The sequence below is a fragment of the Aspergillus terreus genome, genomic scaffold (assembly GCF_000149615.1).
Source record: "Aspergillus terreus NIH2624 scaffold_3 genomic scaffold, whole genome shotgun sequence".
NCBI lineage: Eukaryota > Fungi > Ascomycota > Eurotiomycetes > Eurotiales > Aspergillaceae > Aspergillus > Aspergillus terreus.
Genome location: NT_165926.1, coordinates 2,460,334 through 2,476,025, shown reverse-complemented (window position 1 = coordinate 2,476,025; position 15,692 = coordinate 2,460,334). Strand labels below are relative to the sequence as shown.

At 40.1% G+C, this 15,692-nt stretch overlaps 4 protein-coding genes across 4 annotated transcripts; 3 read left to right on the top strand and 1 right to left on the bottom strand.

Moving 5' to 3' along the window:
* Positions 1–6,921: 6,921 nt before the first annotated feature.
* On the top strand, positions 6,922–8,496 carry arp6 (actin family protein; the record flags this gene model as incomplete). Its single annotated transcript, XM_001211954.1, has 3 exons — positions 6,922–7,417; positions 7,483–8,191; positions 8,358–8,496. 3 exons carry the CDS (start codon positions 6,922–6,924, stop codon positions 8,494–8,496), a joined length of 1,344 nt encoding a protein of 447 aa, XP_001211954.1.
* A 567-nt stretch (positions 8,497–9,063) lies between these two features.
* ATEG_02775 (sterol desaturase family protein) lies at positions 9,064–9,929 on the bottom strand (the record flags this gene model as incomplete). Its single annotated transcript, XM_001211953.1, has 3 exons — positions 9,064–9,625; positions 9,688–9,773; positions 9,831–9,929. 3 exons carry the CDS (start codon positions 9,927–9,929, stop codon positions 9,064–9,066), a joined length of 747 nt encoding a protein of 248 aa, XP_001211953.1.
* A 1,160-nt stretch (positions 9,930–11,089) lies between these two features.
* ATEG_02774 (NCA2 family protein) lies at positions 11,090–12,995 on the top strand (the record flags this gene model as incomplete). The annotated part of the gene is made up of 3 exons (XM_001211952.1): positions 11,090–11,123; positions 11,283–12,780; positions 12,836–12,995. 3 exons carry the CDS (start codon positions 11,090–11,092, stop codon positions 12,993–12,995), a joined length of 1,692 nt encoding a protein of 563 aa, XP_001211952.1.
* Positions 12,996–14,392: 1,397 nt separating this feature from the next.
* Positions 14,393–15,130, top strand: srgA (Rab family GTPase srgA; the record flags this gene model as incomplete). Its single annotated transcript, XM_001211951.1, has 3 exons — positions 14,393–14,422; positions 14,477–14,744; positions 14,808–15,130. 3 exons carry the CDS (start codon positions 14,393–14,395, stop codon positions 15,128–15,130), a joined length of 621 nt encoding a protein of 206 aa, XP_001211951.1.
* Between the last annotated feature and the right edge of the window lie 562 nt (positions 15,131–15,692).

Below are 15,692 nucleotides of genomic sequence, written 5' to 3'. Positions count from 1 at the left end.
TATTTCTAGATAGAATCTAGATTCTTTAGATATTTAAAGCCCTATACCCGACTAAATATCTAATTAAAGCCTACGGTTAAAGCTTATTTAGCTTTAGAATATTAATAATCCGCGTGTAGGCTCTACAACCAAAATATTTTAAATTTAAAATATTAGTTTTTAATATTATATAGCTAGATTTCTCGGATAAAGTAGTATATAGAGCTTTATAGAGAGTCTTCTAATTTAGAGCTCTAATTAATATTTAGTTTAGAATGTAGGTCGCTGCGCTAACTACTTCTAACTATAAAAATATAGAGATCTCAAAGTTAACTAATAAAAGACAAGATTTTATAATAATTAGTCCTTTAAAGTATTTAGAAAATAAATTTTATTCTAGTTAGTCAGGCGATAAAGTATTAAAAATTAAATTTTTTAATTAGTTAATAAACTTGCTTAAATTTAGATTATTATCTAAATAGACCTGTTTTAGCGAGACTCTATACTAGTTCTTAACTAATAAAATTATTAAATTTAAAGACTTAGAAATCTGTTCTTTAGTCTACAGAGTCTAGGCTATATAAAAATATATTATTAGATTATAAATATAACTAATATAATTTATATTTCGCATACTCTATTTTATATAAATTAGGTCCTAGTAGATTATCTTAAATAGCTAATCGTCTTAATTAATAGGACATCGAGAAATCTAGTGTTTTAACTTAGAAACTAGATAGATCTTATAAAGACCTAGTTCCTCGCTTTAATTAGTTAATTCTGCCCTACTAGTTGCCTGTTTAAAATATTTTAAAGCTTTAATGCCTAGATACTCTAATCGCTAATACTATAGTTCTATTAATCTTTTTAAGATAATTAGCTAATCAGACCGCTAAATCTAATAAATTTAACTAGTCTAATTAGTCTATTTTCTAGAGTCTTCTAGCTTTAGAGTTAAAAATCAGTCCAATAGATTATTCTAACTAAAACTCTTATTTTTATATAAATTTCCTATAGTAAAGTAAGCGAAAAATAAGTATTTACCCTATCTAACTAAGGAGATTCCCCCTATTTTATATATCTAGCAGACTTTTAATCTATCTAGGCCTTCTAGATAAGAAACTCTAGAATTATAGAATATTCCTGCTTTTTTAGCCTTTATTACAGAGAGAATATTTATATAGAATTTAGATATATAAACACAGTTCTTCAGTTTAAAAGTAGTCTATTTTCTATAGCAGTTTAACAGCTTTATTAGAACTATTCTAAAACCTAGGATCTCTGCATATATATCGCCTATTAAAACTTTTAATTCCTTAAAAGTATAGTCTTTAAAGACTAATAAATTATTATAAATATAGATATTTAAAGCAGTATCAAAGGCCTAATTAAATCTAGAATTAGTTGTTTAAACAGTTGCTAAGGCAATAGTTACTATAGTAACAGTTAAATTAGTCGTTTAACTAGTTTTAAACTTCTACAGTATATTTTTATAGACTTTTTAAATCTAAGATTCTAATTAGCTTATTTAAATTATTTTTGTGCCTTAGAATTAGGTGACTATTTAATAGAGTATTTTAATTAGTTAATATAAAGATATTCGCTGAAATTATAGAAACTATTATTTAGCTCTGATTAGTAGGGATATTTTCTAAGCCTATTTCTAAGGATTTTAGACCTAGAATTCGGGTTGTTTAATTAGCCTATAAATATCGCGTTTACAATGTTTGCTATGTAACTATTCCTTTTTAGATTTAGTTTAATATAGTCTCTAAGCCGCTTAGTTACCTTATAGAATATTAGGATTAGCTCGTTCCGCTCGGATTTTTTAATTAATTTATCGTGCTAAAAAATTAAAAAATAAAGCTAAACAGTATAGATCGCCTCTAGAAAGTTATAGAAAGCTTTAATTAATAGATTAATCTTATTTATATCGAGTTCTTAGGCTTCAGAATAAAGGTTTTCCTACTAAGAAATATAGGACTTTAGATTAGGGCTTCGAATAGAGGAGCCCTAAGCTCTAAGCTAGTAGTATTAACTAATTATATCGCGTTTTCTTACTTTATTTATCGGTACTAGCTTATCTTAGAGAATTTAAAGGCTCTAATAGGCGGAATTTATATTAATAATTATTTGCTTGTTTTACTGACTAATTAAATTCTAAATAATTATATAAATTAGAGTTAGACCCTTATTTACATAGTTAAATTCGCGTATTTAAAGTTTATACTTATATAAGAGATCTCGGTAGAGCTTTTTATTAGCTAGAGAAAGATTTAGAATTAACATAGCTCCTCTCTAAATCTTTAATAGAAACGGATAGACGGGCTATTCCAGTAAAATAGGCTTTTCTAATTAGTTAAGATTAATGTAGTCCTACATCTCTTTATTTAGGGCAAAGATTTTAATTAATTAAAACTAGAGAAGCTAATTAGATAAGATCGATAGAATAGTTAAGATTCAGTCGGTTATTTTCGATAGAATATTTTAGAGCTATTAGAGTCTTCTAGAATAGTCAAATTCGATTAATAACATCGGTTAGAATTAATAGAATTAATAATTAGATTAGATTAGTCGGTAGAAATCGATAGAGATTAGTAGAATTAGATTAACTGATTAAATCAGTTAAATTAGTCTAATTAGATTAGTTAAATTAGTTAAGTTAAATAGGTTAAATAGATTAAACAGATTAAATCGATTAAATTAGTCGAATAGATCGAATAAATCGGACTAATTAGAATAGTTAAAATAGATTAATAAGATTGGTTAGGTTAGATAGGGATAGCGGACCGGGCTTATAACTATCAAACTCTAGGAGTCTTAGATATCTTAGATACCTTAGGCCCTCTAGAGTTTCTTAATTAGAAAATCCCTATTAATCTAACTAGATAATATAAACTAATGAGAGTTAAGGAAATTGACAATTAAACTAGATAACTAATTAAATCTAGTAAATAACTCTGGTTGACTTTAGCCCGGAACTATGGGTTAGTAGGCCCTATTTATAGTATAGTCCTAAAGGCCTAGAGTCTTCTAGAAGCAGGTAATTAATAATTAAAATTAGAAATAACGTAGAAATACTAGAAGATAACGCAATGGAATTAGAAAGAATAGATTAGAACAATGCAAATTAAAACAATAGAAATTAATAGAATCAATCTGGTGGTTGCCTAGGCAATAATAGCTACCTAAAATAGGTGCCTGATTCTGCTGACTAAATGTCTGCCTAAGGCAGGCGCCCCTACTGTCTGACACTGTTTAACCTACAGTTAGTATCCTTATTAAATTAATCTTTTTTATCTTACCGGCCGATTAATCTAGTAAGATATAATCTTTAATTTTAACCTAACCATATCTCTCTAGTTATTAGATTCTTTATACCTTAATCTAACCTAGCCGATTATAGTTAGATTATAGTAAGATACAACGGTGAGGTTAACCTACTCTACTTTATTATAAACCTAGTAGCTACTGCTTAAATAGTTATTAAATTTAATTATTATAGTAAAGCTTCTTTTATACAGCTAGATAATTAGAAATAGATTATTTTAATTAAATATATTAATTTACTAGCTAGATATTTTTCTATATATTATTTTAAAAAAAAAAGATCTATATAAAAAGCTAATATAAAAATATAAAGCTCCCGCACGATAGTAAAATTGAAATTAGTTCTAATAGATAGATTACTAATAAGATTAGCCTTTACTAGCTTAGAAATATCTTTATTTCTATTACTTCTAATTATATAACTAGAAATTATTATTTTTTAATTTTTAATAGTTATAACAGCTATCTTATATTTTAATTTAATTAGCTCTACAGCAAGAATAATATAATTTCTATCTATATATCTGCTTATTCTTTCTATAAATTTTAATTTTCAGATATCGGCTATTTTTTATTTTTAAAAAAATATATAGAATATTAGTAGAGCAGAAAATATATTTAAAAATTAATTATATTAATAAATTTAATTTTTTAAAGGCTTTTTTAGCTATTTATAAAAACGTTTTTTAAGCAGAAATTATTAGAAATAGTTTTACAGATATAAGTCTAGTTCTATTTAATCTAGATAGGGTGCTTAGTTAATTAAATATTTAACTAAAGATCTTTATACTACTAAGTAGTTAATTAATAGATTTAGTACTTAAAATATTCTATACTACTAGATAGTTAGAAAAGTAGATATCTATTGTGAGAAAATTATTTGAAGAATATACTTGTAGTTCTTTACTATAGCTAGAAATATATTTAAATAAAATTATTAAAAACTATAAAATAGTTTTAAATAAGCTTGTTTTTATATGTAATAAAATACGTAAATATTATATTAAGAATAAATAAAAAGATTAAAAAAGTAAGCGCTCTACTAGGCAGCTAGTTTTTATAGAGGGATTATCTATTTAGAAGGGTTTAGAGCAATTCTAGCGCGAGAATAAGATTAATAAAGTTTAAAATATATTTTCTATAGATTCTATATTTTCTGCAGTTAGATTATAACGTATAAGCCCCCCTACAGTATTTTAATTATTATATTTAGGGACATACTAGAACTAGATATCTTATTCTACTTAGTAATTAATTTTTAGATAGAAATGCAATTGTTTAGTTAGTAGAGGCTCTAGTATTTGGCCCGTAGGCAGAAATTGGTGGGAGGTGCGGCGCTCGGTGGTGGTGCGGCGCTCAGTAGTGAAATACGTTAACGTAATTCACCTACGAGTCGGCCACACGGTTAAGTCGGCCACCGCCTACCGATTCCTGCCCATAGGCCAAATACTAGAGCCTCTACCAACCAAACAATTATATTTCTATATAAAAATTAATTACTAAGTAATTTAGGATATCTAACTCTAGTATATCCCTAAATATGATAATTAGAATATTGCGGTGGCGCTTGTACGTACGGCCTAACTGCAGAAAGCGCTAGATCTATAGAAATAGTATTCTAAGCTTCCTGAACCTTATTTTTATATTAAAATAGCTTTAGGCCTTTTTAAAGAGATAAACCCTTTTCTATAGCTAGCTGTTTTATAGACTTACTCCGCTTTTCGCTTTTCTATTTATTATTTATATAATATTTACGTATTTCTTTCTTTATAAGAAGAAGCTTATCAAGCGCTAATTTATAACTCTTAATAATTTTATCTAATCGCGTTTCTAGTAAAGGTAAAGGGCTGTAAGCATATTTATTAAGCAGTTACTTTATTTACAAATACTTACTTTTCTAGCTACCTAGTTATATAAGAAGTTTTAAACGCTAAATTAGTTGATTAACTATTTAGTGGTGTAGGGATTTTTAGTTAGATATTTAATTTACTAAGTACTTTATCTAGATCGAACAGAACTAGGCCAGTAGCTATAAAACTATTTTAAATAAATTTTGCTGTAAAAGTAAGATCGCAAGCTTCTAGAAAAATATTTAGAAAATTAAGTTTTTTTAGTTTAGCTAATTTCTAAATATATTTTTTATTTTACTAAGCTTCTGTACGCGCTTTTTAGATTTTAAAAGTAGCTTATATCCAGAGACTAAAGGTTATTAGAAGAATATAGAGATATATAAATAGAAATAATATTATTTTTACTATATATTTAATTAAATTAAGATAAAAGATAGCTACTATAGTTATTTATAATTAAAAAATAGTATTTCCTAATTATACAATAAGTAGTTATGAAAATAAATAATTTTTTTAGCTAACAAAGGCCTATTTTATTAGAAATCTATTTATTAAAACTAACTTTAAGTCTAGTATCTAATAGAAGCTTTAATTATTTATACTAATTTTCTATATAAATCTTCTTTTTAAAGATAATATATAGAGGAAGTATTTAACTAGTAGAGTTAATATATTTAATTAAAATAATCTATTTCTAATTATCTAGCTGTATAACACGTATTTTGCTATAGTAATCAGCTTTAGTAATTACTTAAGTAGTATTTACTAGGCCTATAGCGAAGCCAGTCTTATTAAAGTTATAGATATTTTTCTGTGCAATCCTATATTATATTATAGTAATTTATACGCGGTTAAACTATTCTTTAATTATTTTAAAATCTTCGTATTTAGCGCGCCGATAATTATATTATTAAGAAAAATAGAATTTAACTTTAGGGCGACGTTAAATAAATTTTATAATCTAGTTAACTTTAACTAATTAAATAGATATAGTACCGCGGCCGGCGAGCAGAATATTAGCTATTTTTTATATATCTAATAGCTAAGAAGGAGCTCTATATTAATTTAACGATAGAATCTATCGTATAAGAAATTCCTCTTTATTTAAAATTATTTTATAAAGATTAGCGCGCTTTTCTACTCGAAAGACTTCTTTATAAAACTAATCTTATAAAGTAGAGCAAGAAATATTATAGACGTAGGCTATTTTATAAATTATATAGATTTCTTACTTTTTTAAAGTAGAAATAGTAAATAGAATCTTCCCCTCCTATTCTACTGATTTTTTCGAATTTAACGCGCTTTTAGAGGCATAGTTAGTGGTTGAAATAGGTGAGGTTTTCGGTCGCGTCTAAAACGCGTGAGGTGGCCGACTTAACCGTGTGGCCGACTCGTAGGTGAATTACGTTAGGTGTTATTATATAAGACAAGTCTATTTGGCCCACTTCCGCGACTATCTTCGACACAACTCCGTCATCGGAAACTATCTACTACTCATTCGTTCTCCTCCAAGTCTGCGCCACATGGACCCTTTTCATATCTACCAGGGTTACTTTACAAGCACGAATATCAATTCGCGCAGGCAGTCGTGCCTAGGGAGATCGTTGCACAGGTATCAACGCTATCTCTGCTAACGCCGACGGAGGAGTTTCAGAGTCCCACCTAACGTTCCCGACACACCGTGACTGAGCTTGAGCTACTAAATCCGAACTGCGTCTTCGAGAAATTACAGCCCGATAGGATCGACCCAACTCATCATAACATGGGAGCTCCTAAGCCTCGCCCTTCCGGAAGAGCTACAGCCGCGAAAACCCCTACCTTGCCAGCAAAGACCTTCATAATCGACAATGGCGCGTATACGATGAAAGCCGGACACGCCCCAGAGGCCCCTACCGCAATAGATGAGATGAATTCGCTCTCGCGATGTAGCGTCATCCCTAACGCGCTCTTCAAAACTCGTGGGAACCGTGTTTATGTCGGCTCTGAGCTCAACACGCATGTAGCGGATGGCAATGAGTTGATGTTTCGGCGTCCAGTGGAAAAAGGGTATATTGTCAACTGGGAAGCTCAGAAGGAAATTTGGGAGCACTCATTTTTTGATGAAAAAACCGTACGATCTAAAGACTTACGTATTACGAGCCCGGAGGAGACAACGCTTTTGCTCACGGAAGCCCCGAATGCTTTGCCGGCGCTGCAGAAGAATGCAGATGAAATTGTGATGGAGGAGTGGGGGTTTGGTGGCTATTATAGATGCATGGGTAGGTATCAAATGGACGAACTCAATAGCTGGACTTCTCATGGCTGACTTCTGGAATCACACAAGGCCCTACCCTGAATGCCTGGAACGAGATACAATCTCTCTTCGGGGATCCCATCATACGGAACGCCGACTCCGTCGTGTCCCCCGCCGAATGCCTGCTGGTTGTCGACTCTGGCTATTCCCATACTACCGTGACCCCTGTCTACAAAGGCCAACCTATCCAGCGCGGGATCAGAAGAATCGACCTCGGGGGAAAACATCTTACGAATTACCTTAAAGAAATGGTATCCATGCGACAGTATAACATGGTGGACGAAACATACATTATGAATGAAGTCAAAGAGGCTGTCTGTTTTGTGAGTGATGATTTTGCTCGGGACATGGAACGGACGTGGAAAGGCAATCGAAAGCGTGGGCAAGCGGACCCTAGCGAAGGTATCACGGTGGATTATGTTCTCCCTGATCCGAATGCGCGCAAGAAAGGATTTATGCGACCACACGACCCGATGTTGAACGCAAAGAAGAGAAAAGGCGCTCTTGCTGGTGGCAGTGCGGACACGATATCGGAAGATTTCTTGGTCCTGGGCAATGAGCGCTTCACTGTCCCTGAGGTCCTGTTCACACCGAGTGACATTGGCATGAAACAAGCTGGGATTCCGGATATGATCATGCAGAGCCTGTCTGTGCTGCCACCGGGGCTGCATCCTGCTTTTTTAGCGAATGTCCTGGTTGTTGGCGGGAATTCACTACTCCCAGGTTTTATGGGCCGACTGTAAGTATAGGCTCATTGGAGTCGTCGTCCGTTCGCTAAAGGCCTTTAGGGAAACGGAACTTCGTCAAGCCGCTTCTGCAGAGTGCGTCGTGCGAGTCCGGCGCCCGGAGGAGTGAGTACTACCTTATACTACCAACCAATCCCTTGCTGATAGAATATGCTGCAGCCCCATCCGCTATACATGGCTCGGCGGTTCCCGGTTAGCTACTAACCGAGAGGAGCTGAAAAAATTCGCCATCACTCGCCAGGAATATCAAGAAAATGGATCTTCATGGGTGGGAAGAAAGTTCTCGGGGACTTTATAACCATGTTAAACCGAAACTTCTTCCATTGCGAGAAGACAAGATGCGGTGTTTGGTACGGAATGGACTGCAACCTGTTCCTAGTAGCTGTGTATTATGTGGATATCTTCGTGTAAGGTAGCTTCGTCTGAGATACCCTTAAATTTAGTGTCGTCACTTGGAGGGCTTTCAGGTAGTCAACAACTTGAAATGGGACTGACTGGCTTTAGTGATCTCTTACCATACGTAGATCAGACAGGTGGATGAGATTGCTAACTTCTACGACTTACGTTGATCATCGTGGATGGAGCTACAATGGTAGGTAGATGAAGCTATTCCTGTAGATAGTTTTCAAGATACTGATATCATATTAAGCTAAGCCATTGGTACACCAAAGGATGGCTCCGTTTTGTTGGCACGTGGAGGCATAATCAAGTGGTCATGTATTAGATGTGTATGCTCAAAAAAGGCAGAATGTAGGTGGACAGACAACGCGGGCCCAACCGGCCCATTTGTACAGGTATTATACATTGTCTCACCCTCTAGCTGGAAAGAAAATTGAATCCTCGGATTTGACGATTCGACAGGCGATCACAGGCTCTTGTTGCCCTCGGTCGCCTTCTTCTCACGACGTCTCTTGATCGCCTCGGGGCTGTACTCAGTATCGAGGAAGTAATCCCACCACCGGAAGCTGCTGGAGTAGTTGCCGACGAACTTCTCATGGTGAAGGTCATGGTGGTCTGCGCCAGCCCAGAATGGAAGGAAGTGGTGCAAGCTCCAGGGGAATTCGTAACCGCTGTGCGCATCGATCGCTTGGAACAGTCGCAGTACGATCCAGACGTACATGGTGAAGATGTGGAGGTCGCCGGTGACAGCACACCACAGAATAGGGCAGCCCACAGTGCCGAAACCCAGGATCATGACTTCAATCGGAGAGGCATATTCCGCGGCCATTCCGAAGGGGGCGGAGTATTGATGGTGGATCTTATGGATGGCCTTGTAGAGAGGTCCCCAATGGAGGGCACGGTGAGAGAAGTAATGCCACGTATCCTCCAACACGAAGAAGATGGCAATCTGGTAAGCCATCGTCCAGAGCGAGGGGAAGGGAACCGAGGTGGAAAGACCAAAGAACTGAGCCATGGGGTGGAAAAGCCTGTAGAGTTGTCTGGTCAGCCACAGGTTGCAGGCACAGAGATGGGAAATAGAGTTACATACCAGATCTGGGGCAGCTCTACCGTGAAGTGACTGAGAAGCACAAACTTTGCACAATCCCACTGCTCTCGCAACGAAGGGATTTTGTTCTGCAGAAAATAGAGTCAGTTGAGGCACATGACTCGCTTTCACCGCAGTGTCCTTACATTCTGAATCTTGTAGTTTTTCAACAGACCCAAGCTATCGATGATGATCCAGGGCAGGGAGCGTCCGAAGTAGACGATTTCGTGCATGACGAACGACATGATGCCAGTGGCCAAGACATCATTCTGCATCCAAGCATACCAGGCGGTCCACAGTCTCTCAACAACATTGAGGTGAGTGTTGTACTTTGAAATTTCGTCAAACTGCCCCCAGTACGTCGTCGGAGGCGCGAACGTTGTGGAATTCCTGAAACAATCAGACCCCGAACCGATCAGGTACGCGCGAGGAGCGCCGAATACTAAAAGAGGGCTTACATTGTGTCCGTGGAGAGATCTCCCTGATCCCAAGGAGACTAGAGGCTCCAGATAACTCCGACGTTCAAGAAAAACCCAATAGAAAACGGGATGTTCTATGATGAAAGAGCGTGACCACACAGGAGGTAGTGTGACAAAGACGTAGGAATTAATGCGACGGCCCTGGAGGTGTAGACAGGGTATGGGTTGTTGAGGTAGGAAGTAATGGTGGTGGTGAGTAGGAGGTATTTCAGGGACAGGAAGCGCGAGCAGGAGCAGCGTTCCCGAGGTGGCGAGACCTCTTCTATTTTTTTTTCCCTTCCCGCCAACCCCTGGCCTGGGACGGACTCGCACCACTCCCTAGCCGATTGGGACCGATACCCTCACCTCCACCACTCTAAGAACCCACTCCTCTTATTGGGCCTGTCCCCTTGATGGTATGATAATTTACCAACGAATTCTTATTCCGATTTGCACCATCTAAACCAGATGCGGTTATGCCCATATCTCTCTCCCCTGGGTCGGTGGTTCTTGATGAGGATGGATGCTCTCCATATTAGCCCACTTGGCCTTTAGGAGGAGGAGGGACACAAATCCAATTCCTTAATTGGTCATCTATGAATAACCAACCCCCTTCTGGAGCGATGTATGGAGTACGGAGTACTCCGTATGTATGTCATTATTACCCTGTTACTAGGTAGCCTAGTTCTATGTATATATGTGATCGTGATATCAACATGGACCAATATGATTTCATGACTAAACTACTCTACCTGAGTAGATGTTTATACACTAAAAGGAAGAGATGAGGCGTATAAAGCAAACAAACAAACCAATTTTTGATGGTGAATAACCAACTTTTTCTTCTTGGGAAATAGGCCGCTCTCCGTCTTCGGAAGTCTGGCTTAGTCATTATGATCATCGTGGGCAGTGACGACATCTCCCATCGAGCTTCACCTACTACCAAGATGTCTGCTGCTGCCCAGCTACTACTCGTCGGTGGTAATAAGGATATAAAATGACAGCAATACGCGAGTGAGTCTGAAGTGTCAGCACTGGAAGAGCTGTGCTGATCGGAACACCCATTCCTTAGCAATATCCGCCGTTTAGACACTCGGCTTGAGAATCTCAAGCAGCAGATTAACGATTCATCCGTGACAGCCCTCGACGTGAACCTGAATGCCGATGAACTTGAATCCTGCGCACATACTATAAACTCTCTCAGTGATATACTTGATTCACTCTCCGCACCGCCCGAATCTCCCCCATTGTTGCGTGCAAAGGAAATCGCCGACTCGATCTCAAAACTTGACCCCTCTTCTATCCAACAGCTTGCAGATTCGGGTCCATTGGCAGCCCATACGGCACACCTTTGGTGGCTGGTAGCGGGGAAAGCCGCGGTGCAGACATTGAGTGCATTGCTGGACACGTTCCTAGAGCAAGGTATCCTGCTAAATGATGAGATCCTCTATTGGGAAGATGTGTTGGGATCTCAGTGGTACATTGCATTATACGCCTTACAGACATCGCCTTCTAGACTCTGGCACAAGTTCCTGCAGATACGATATAGCCATGGCTATACTGCTATTCAGACAACCCCTCTGGCAAGATCCCTCCAGGGCGGGTGGATACATTTTTATGATTCTGTCCGACGGTGTATCAATGAGCGAGAACAGCGTATTCTGCGCGGCAAGTTATTGTCAATGTTGACCGGAACGAAAACTGATGTACGTCGGAAACGCATTTCGCTCAAAGCAATGAAAAATTTCAACGCTACTGGCATTGGAATTCTCCTTAGAGAGTTTTTCCCTTCTGGGACGGATGATGATCTGCCAAAGGGGGCTACATTTGAATCACATACCGATTCCAGTTGGCACCAGGCCGTGGATAGGGGAGTAATCGCGATGGAGACCCTCTTACGCACCGCGCTCGATGATACGAAGGGTCCAGATTGCGCCGAGTTCGTATTGACGGCGGTCAATGAACAATCGAGTGCTTCTCCAAGCTGGCCACAGACAATGTCCGTCCAAGCACAAACGCGAGTGATCGAACGGCTCGAGACCATTCTCCGGGACCTTCTTCCACGATATACCGCGACCTCCATGTCCAACATGGAAATTTATGGACGGCCGTCACGCATCGTCCGATATTGGTTACCATTGTCGATAGGTCTTTTCTCTGCCAGCACCTCTCTGAATATTCTGTACAGCCGACGGTATGAACTTCTCAGCTGGATATCTGACATCGGATCCACTGCCGTGGACTTCTGGACAAACTGGGTTCTGGAGCCTATCCAACGGCTAATTGGGACCATACGACATGATGAACAGAGTGAAATTGCGTTGATGAGCAAGAACAGCCTGGAAGCAGATCGGGCTAGCCTGGAGAGAATGGTGGTGGACTTTGTTCTTGACCACGGTAAACATGGGCAAGGAGATACTGCGATTGATACCAGTGTCGTCGCCGATAAAGTCCGAGAGGGCGATCTAACCCCCGTTTTAATGGCATATGAAAAGGACTTACGAACTCCTTTCATTGGCACTGTGCGAGGCGACTTGGTGCGAGCCCTTCTGATTCAAATCCAAAAGACGAAAGTAGACGTGGAGATTGCCATTGGGGGCATCGATTCGCTGCTGAGAAGCCAAGAGCTTGTTTTTGGGTGAGTAGAGTCTTTGCAAGGAAAGGTTTCATACGTCCGAGCTAACAACAGGCAGCTTCGTCGGACTCACCCCGGGAATTCTTGTATCGTATGCATGCCTGCAATGGTTGTGGCGGACTTTCGGCAATCGAAAGGGATTGCGCATGGGCAGACAGCAGGATGATCTCAGGCATGCCCTGCGGTACGCGATTCCCCTTTTGCAAACCCCTGAATGAACCACTCGGAACTGACCCGCGTACAGGAGAGTCCACCGGACCCTGACCCAACCTCCGGCTCCCGTTGATGGAGTCCTGACTTACAAAAGTCAAGGGTTGTTGATCTGTGAGAGTGAGACGATGCTTCGGAAAGCGCAGACTGTCCTGAAAGGAGCGGATTTTCGTGCGTTCCGGCAAGACGTCAGCGATCTTATCAATGGGAGCGATGTTCGTAGACAGCTCAGCGTGGTGGAGCGTCTTGGATGGACATATTCAAAATGGATGCAGTGAGAGCTGCGGCCGCTCTAGAGGGTAGAAAGCCATAGCGAATTCATCCACCTGTTCTTCTAGTCATGCTTCCTTGGCAAGCGAAGAAAAGGTAACCAGCTGCGGTCGAATCCTGTTCGAATCGCCGTTCACCCCTCATTATTGAACACAGGTGATATGATGTTGGGAAATCTCATAATGGAGCTGCCTGGTCATCTTCACTCCCGTCCTCACACCGATGAATCCCCAGATGACCAAGACGTGGCGGGGTCGGGAAGATCACAAGCGGTTACGGAGTAGTTGAGGTGGTTCTTCCGTTGTATGTACGAATGTATTGATATTTCGCCCAACAACGAGGCTGGTGAGAGTCGTTCCAAGATCCGATGATTTGAAGCCCACGCGAAGATCTCTCTCAGTCGACAATGTAATACAGTAGAGGCGCAATCCAAATGTAAACAACAATATGCTGTCAACATGGTGGTGAGCAGCTGATGTAATGGTGTGGGGTGCATTACCGGGCGGTGGGTTTCATAATACCGATCCCGTACGGAGTGTTTCGTCTAAAGGCACATAATCATTACATCCCTAGCTTTCCTTTTACGCTGCGTAGCAGTCACGACCACCGACTACGGACTACCTACGACTTCATTCATCGCTCGCGCGCGGCCACCACCACTCCGCTGATCTGCTCCCCATTGCCATCCCACTGGGCCCTTGTCTTTCTCTTTTTTTCCCTTTCAATCTAGCACCGAACCCCTTGCTTTGACAACTTCCTGGGAGCTGATCGGACTCGGGTTGCGATACGACCCCCGCCCGTCCCCTGACTTCCCATCCCGGCGGACCTCGTTCGTCTTTGGGAGTCTTACAGACCGACGTTCTTCCCACCGCTCGGTGGCTGCAGATTCCCTGCAGACAGCCTCGAAAAGGCTATCTAAGAACCGATACAAACTCAAAAAATTTCAACCAGACAGACAGTCCAGAGAGATAAGAGGGCGATAAAGCAAAGAAGGCATCAGATAGAGCAATTCCGATCCTCCCAGCGTTACCCTCCGGTCCCGATTCAGCGTGTCTTCTCGTTCGACCGAGACCTTGGTTTTGATTCTTTTCCCACCCTTGACTTCGCTCTTGGGAGAACCCCAGATTAGCCCAAAATGGCTGGCACAAGGAATTATGACTTTCTGGTATGTCCGGGCTCTTGACTTGCGAAGCCAAGACACTGACACAGGCATGGACAGATCAAGCTGCTGCTTATCGGTGATTCGGGCGTGGGCAAGTCATGCTGCCTACTGCGGTTCAGCGAGGATTCGTTTACCCCGTCTTTCATCACCACCATCGGCATTGATTTCAAGATCCGTACAATCGAGTTGGACGGCAAGCGTGTAAAGCTTCAGATATGGGATACTGCTGGTCAGGAACGATTCCGAACGATCACGACAGCCTACTACCGAGGGGCAATGGGCATACTGCTTGTCTACGATGTGACGGATGAGCGATCCTTCCAGAGTATGGTCTGCCCGGGATCCGACTTTGCGATAACCTGACACTGACACGTTGGCCACTTTCTAGACATCCGCACGTGGTTTTCCAACGTCGAGCAACATGCAAGTGAGGGAGTGCACAAGATTCTGATCGGAAACAAATGCGACTGGGAAGAGAAGCGAGCCGTTTCAACCGAGCAGGGGCAGCAGCTGGCCGACGAACTTGGAATTCCCTTCCTCGAAGTGTCGGCAAAGAACAACATCAATATCGAGAAGGCCTTCTATAACCTCGCCTCGGAGATCAAGAAAGGAATGGATACCTCCAAATCCGAACAAGCCAGCCCCGCGACGTTCGACATAGGCCAACAGGGTTCCGGAGCGAGTGGAAGCAGCGGAGGAAAGTGCTGTTGAGCCCATCACGGCGAGACCGTCTCTTCCACTGCGCGACTTTCTCCAACCTCGTCCTCCATGGGCTTCGGCATTACGCCCTCTATGCCACAAGTCTTTGGTGCGATGATGACCCGCTGAATGACCCAGGCCATCGGTGTTTTAATGGATTCCCAACTGCTTCTTTCCCCCCGGTTCTGGAGACCCTGATATCTGTATGTTCATAATCACGAATGTTCGGGGTCGGCCATTTCTACCATGTTCTCTCTACCCTGAAATTTGTTAGGAGGCGTTGCTGTTCGCTTTGTTCTGTTGCACACTGGTCACTATGTCCCTGGATATGAGTCGTGCTTTGTCCTTACATAAATACTTAGTACATTATCCATTCGATTTTCAAGGGATGTATTCGTTTGCATGGCATGATAGAGCTAACCACTGTGGTGTCCAAGTAGAGCTGGAGTGTTGACAAAGCACGGTGGGAAGCATTCATGTACAGAACTCACCATTTCAAATGATATCTTTGCCTATTCACTTTCCCTGAAACTTCAAAACTGACTTGTTCAGATGCAAGTATGTGGTTTCTAAT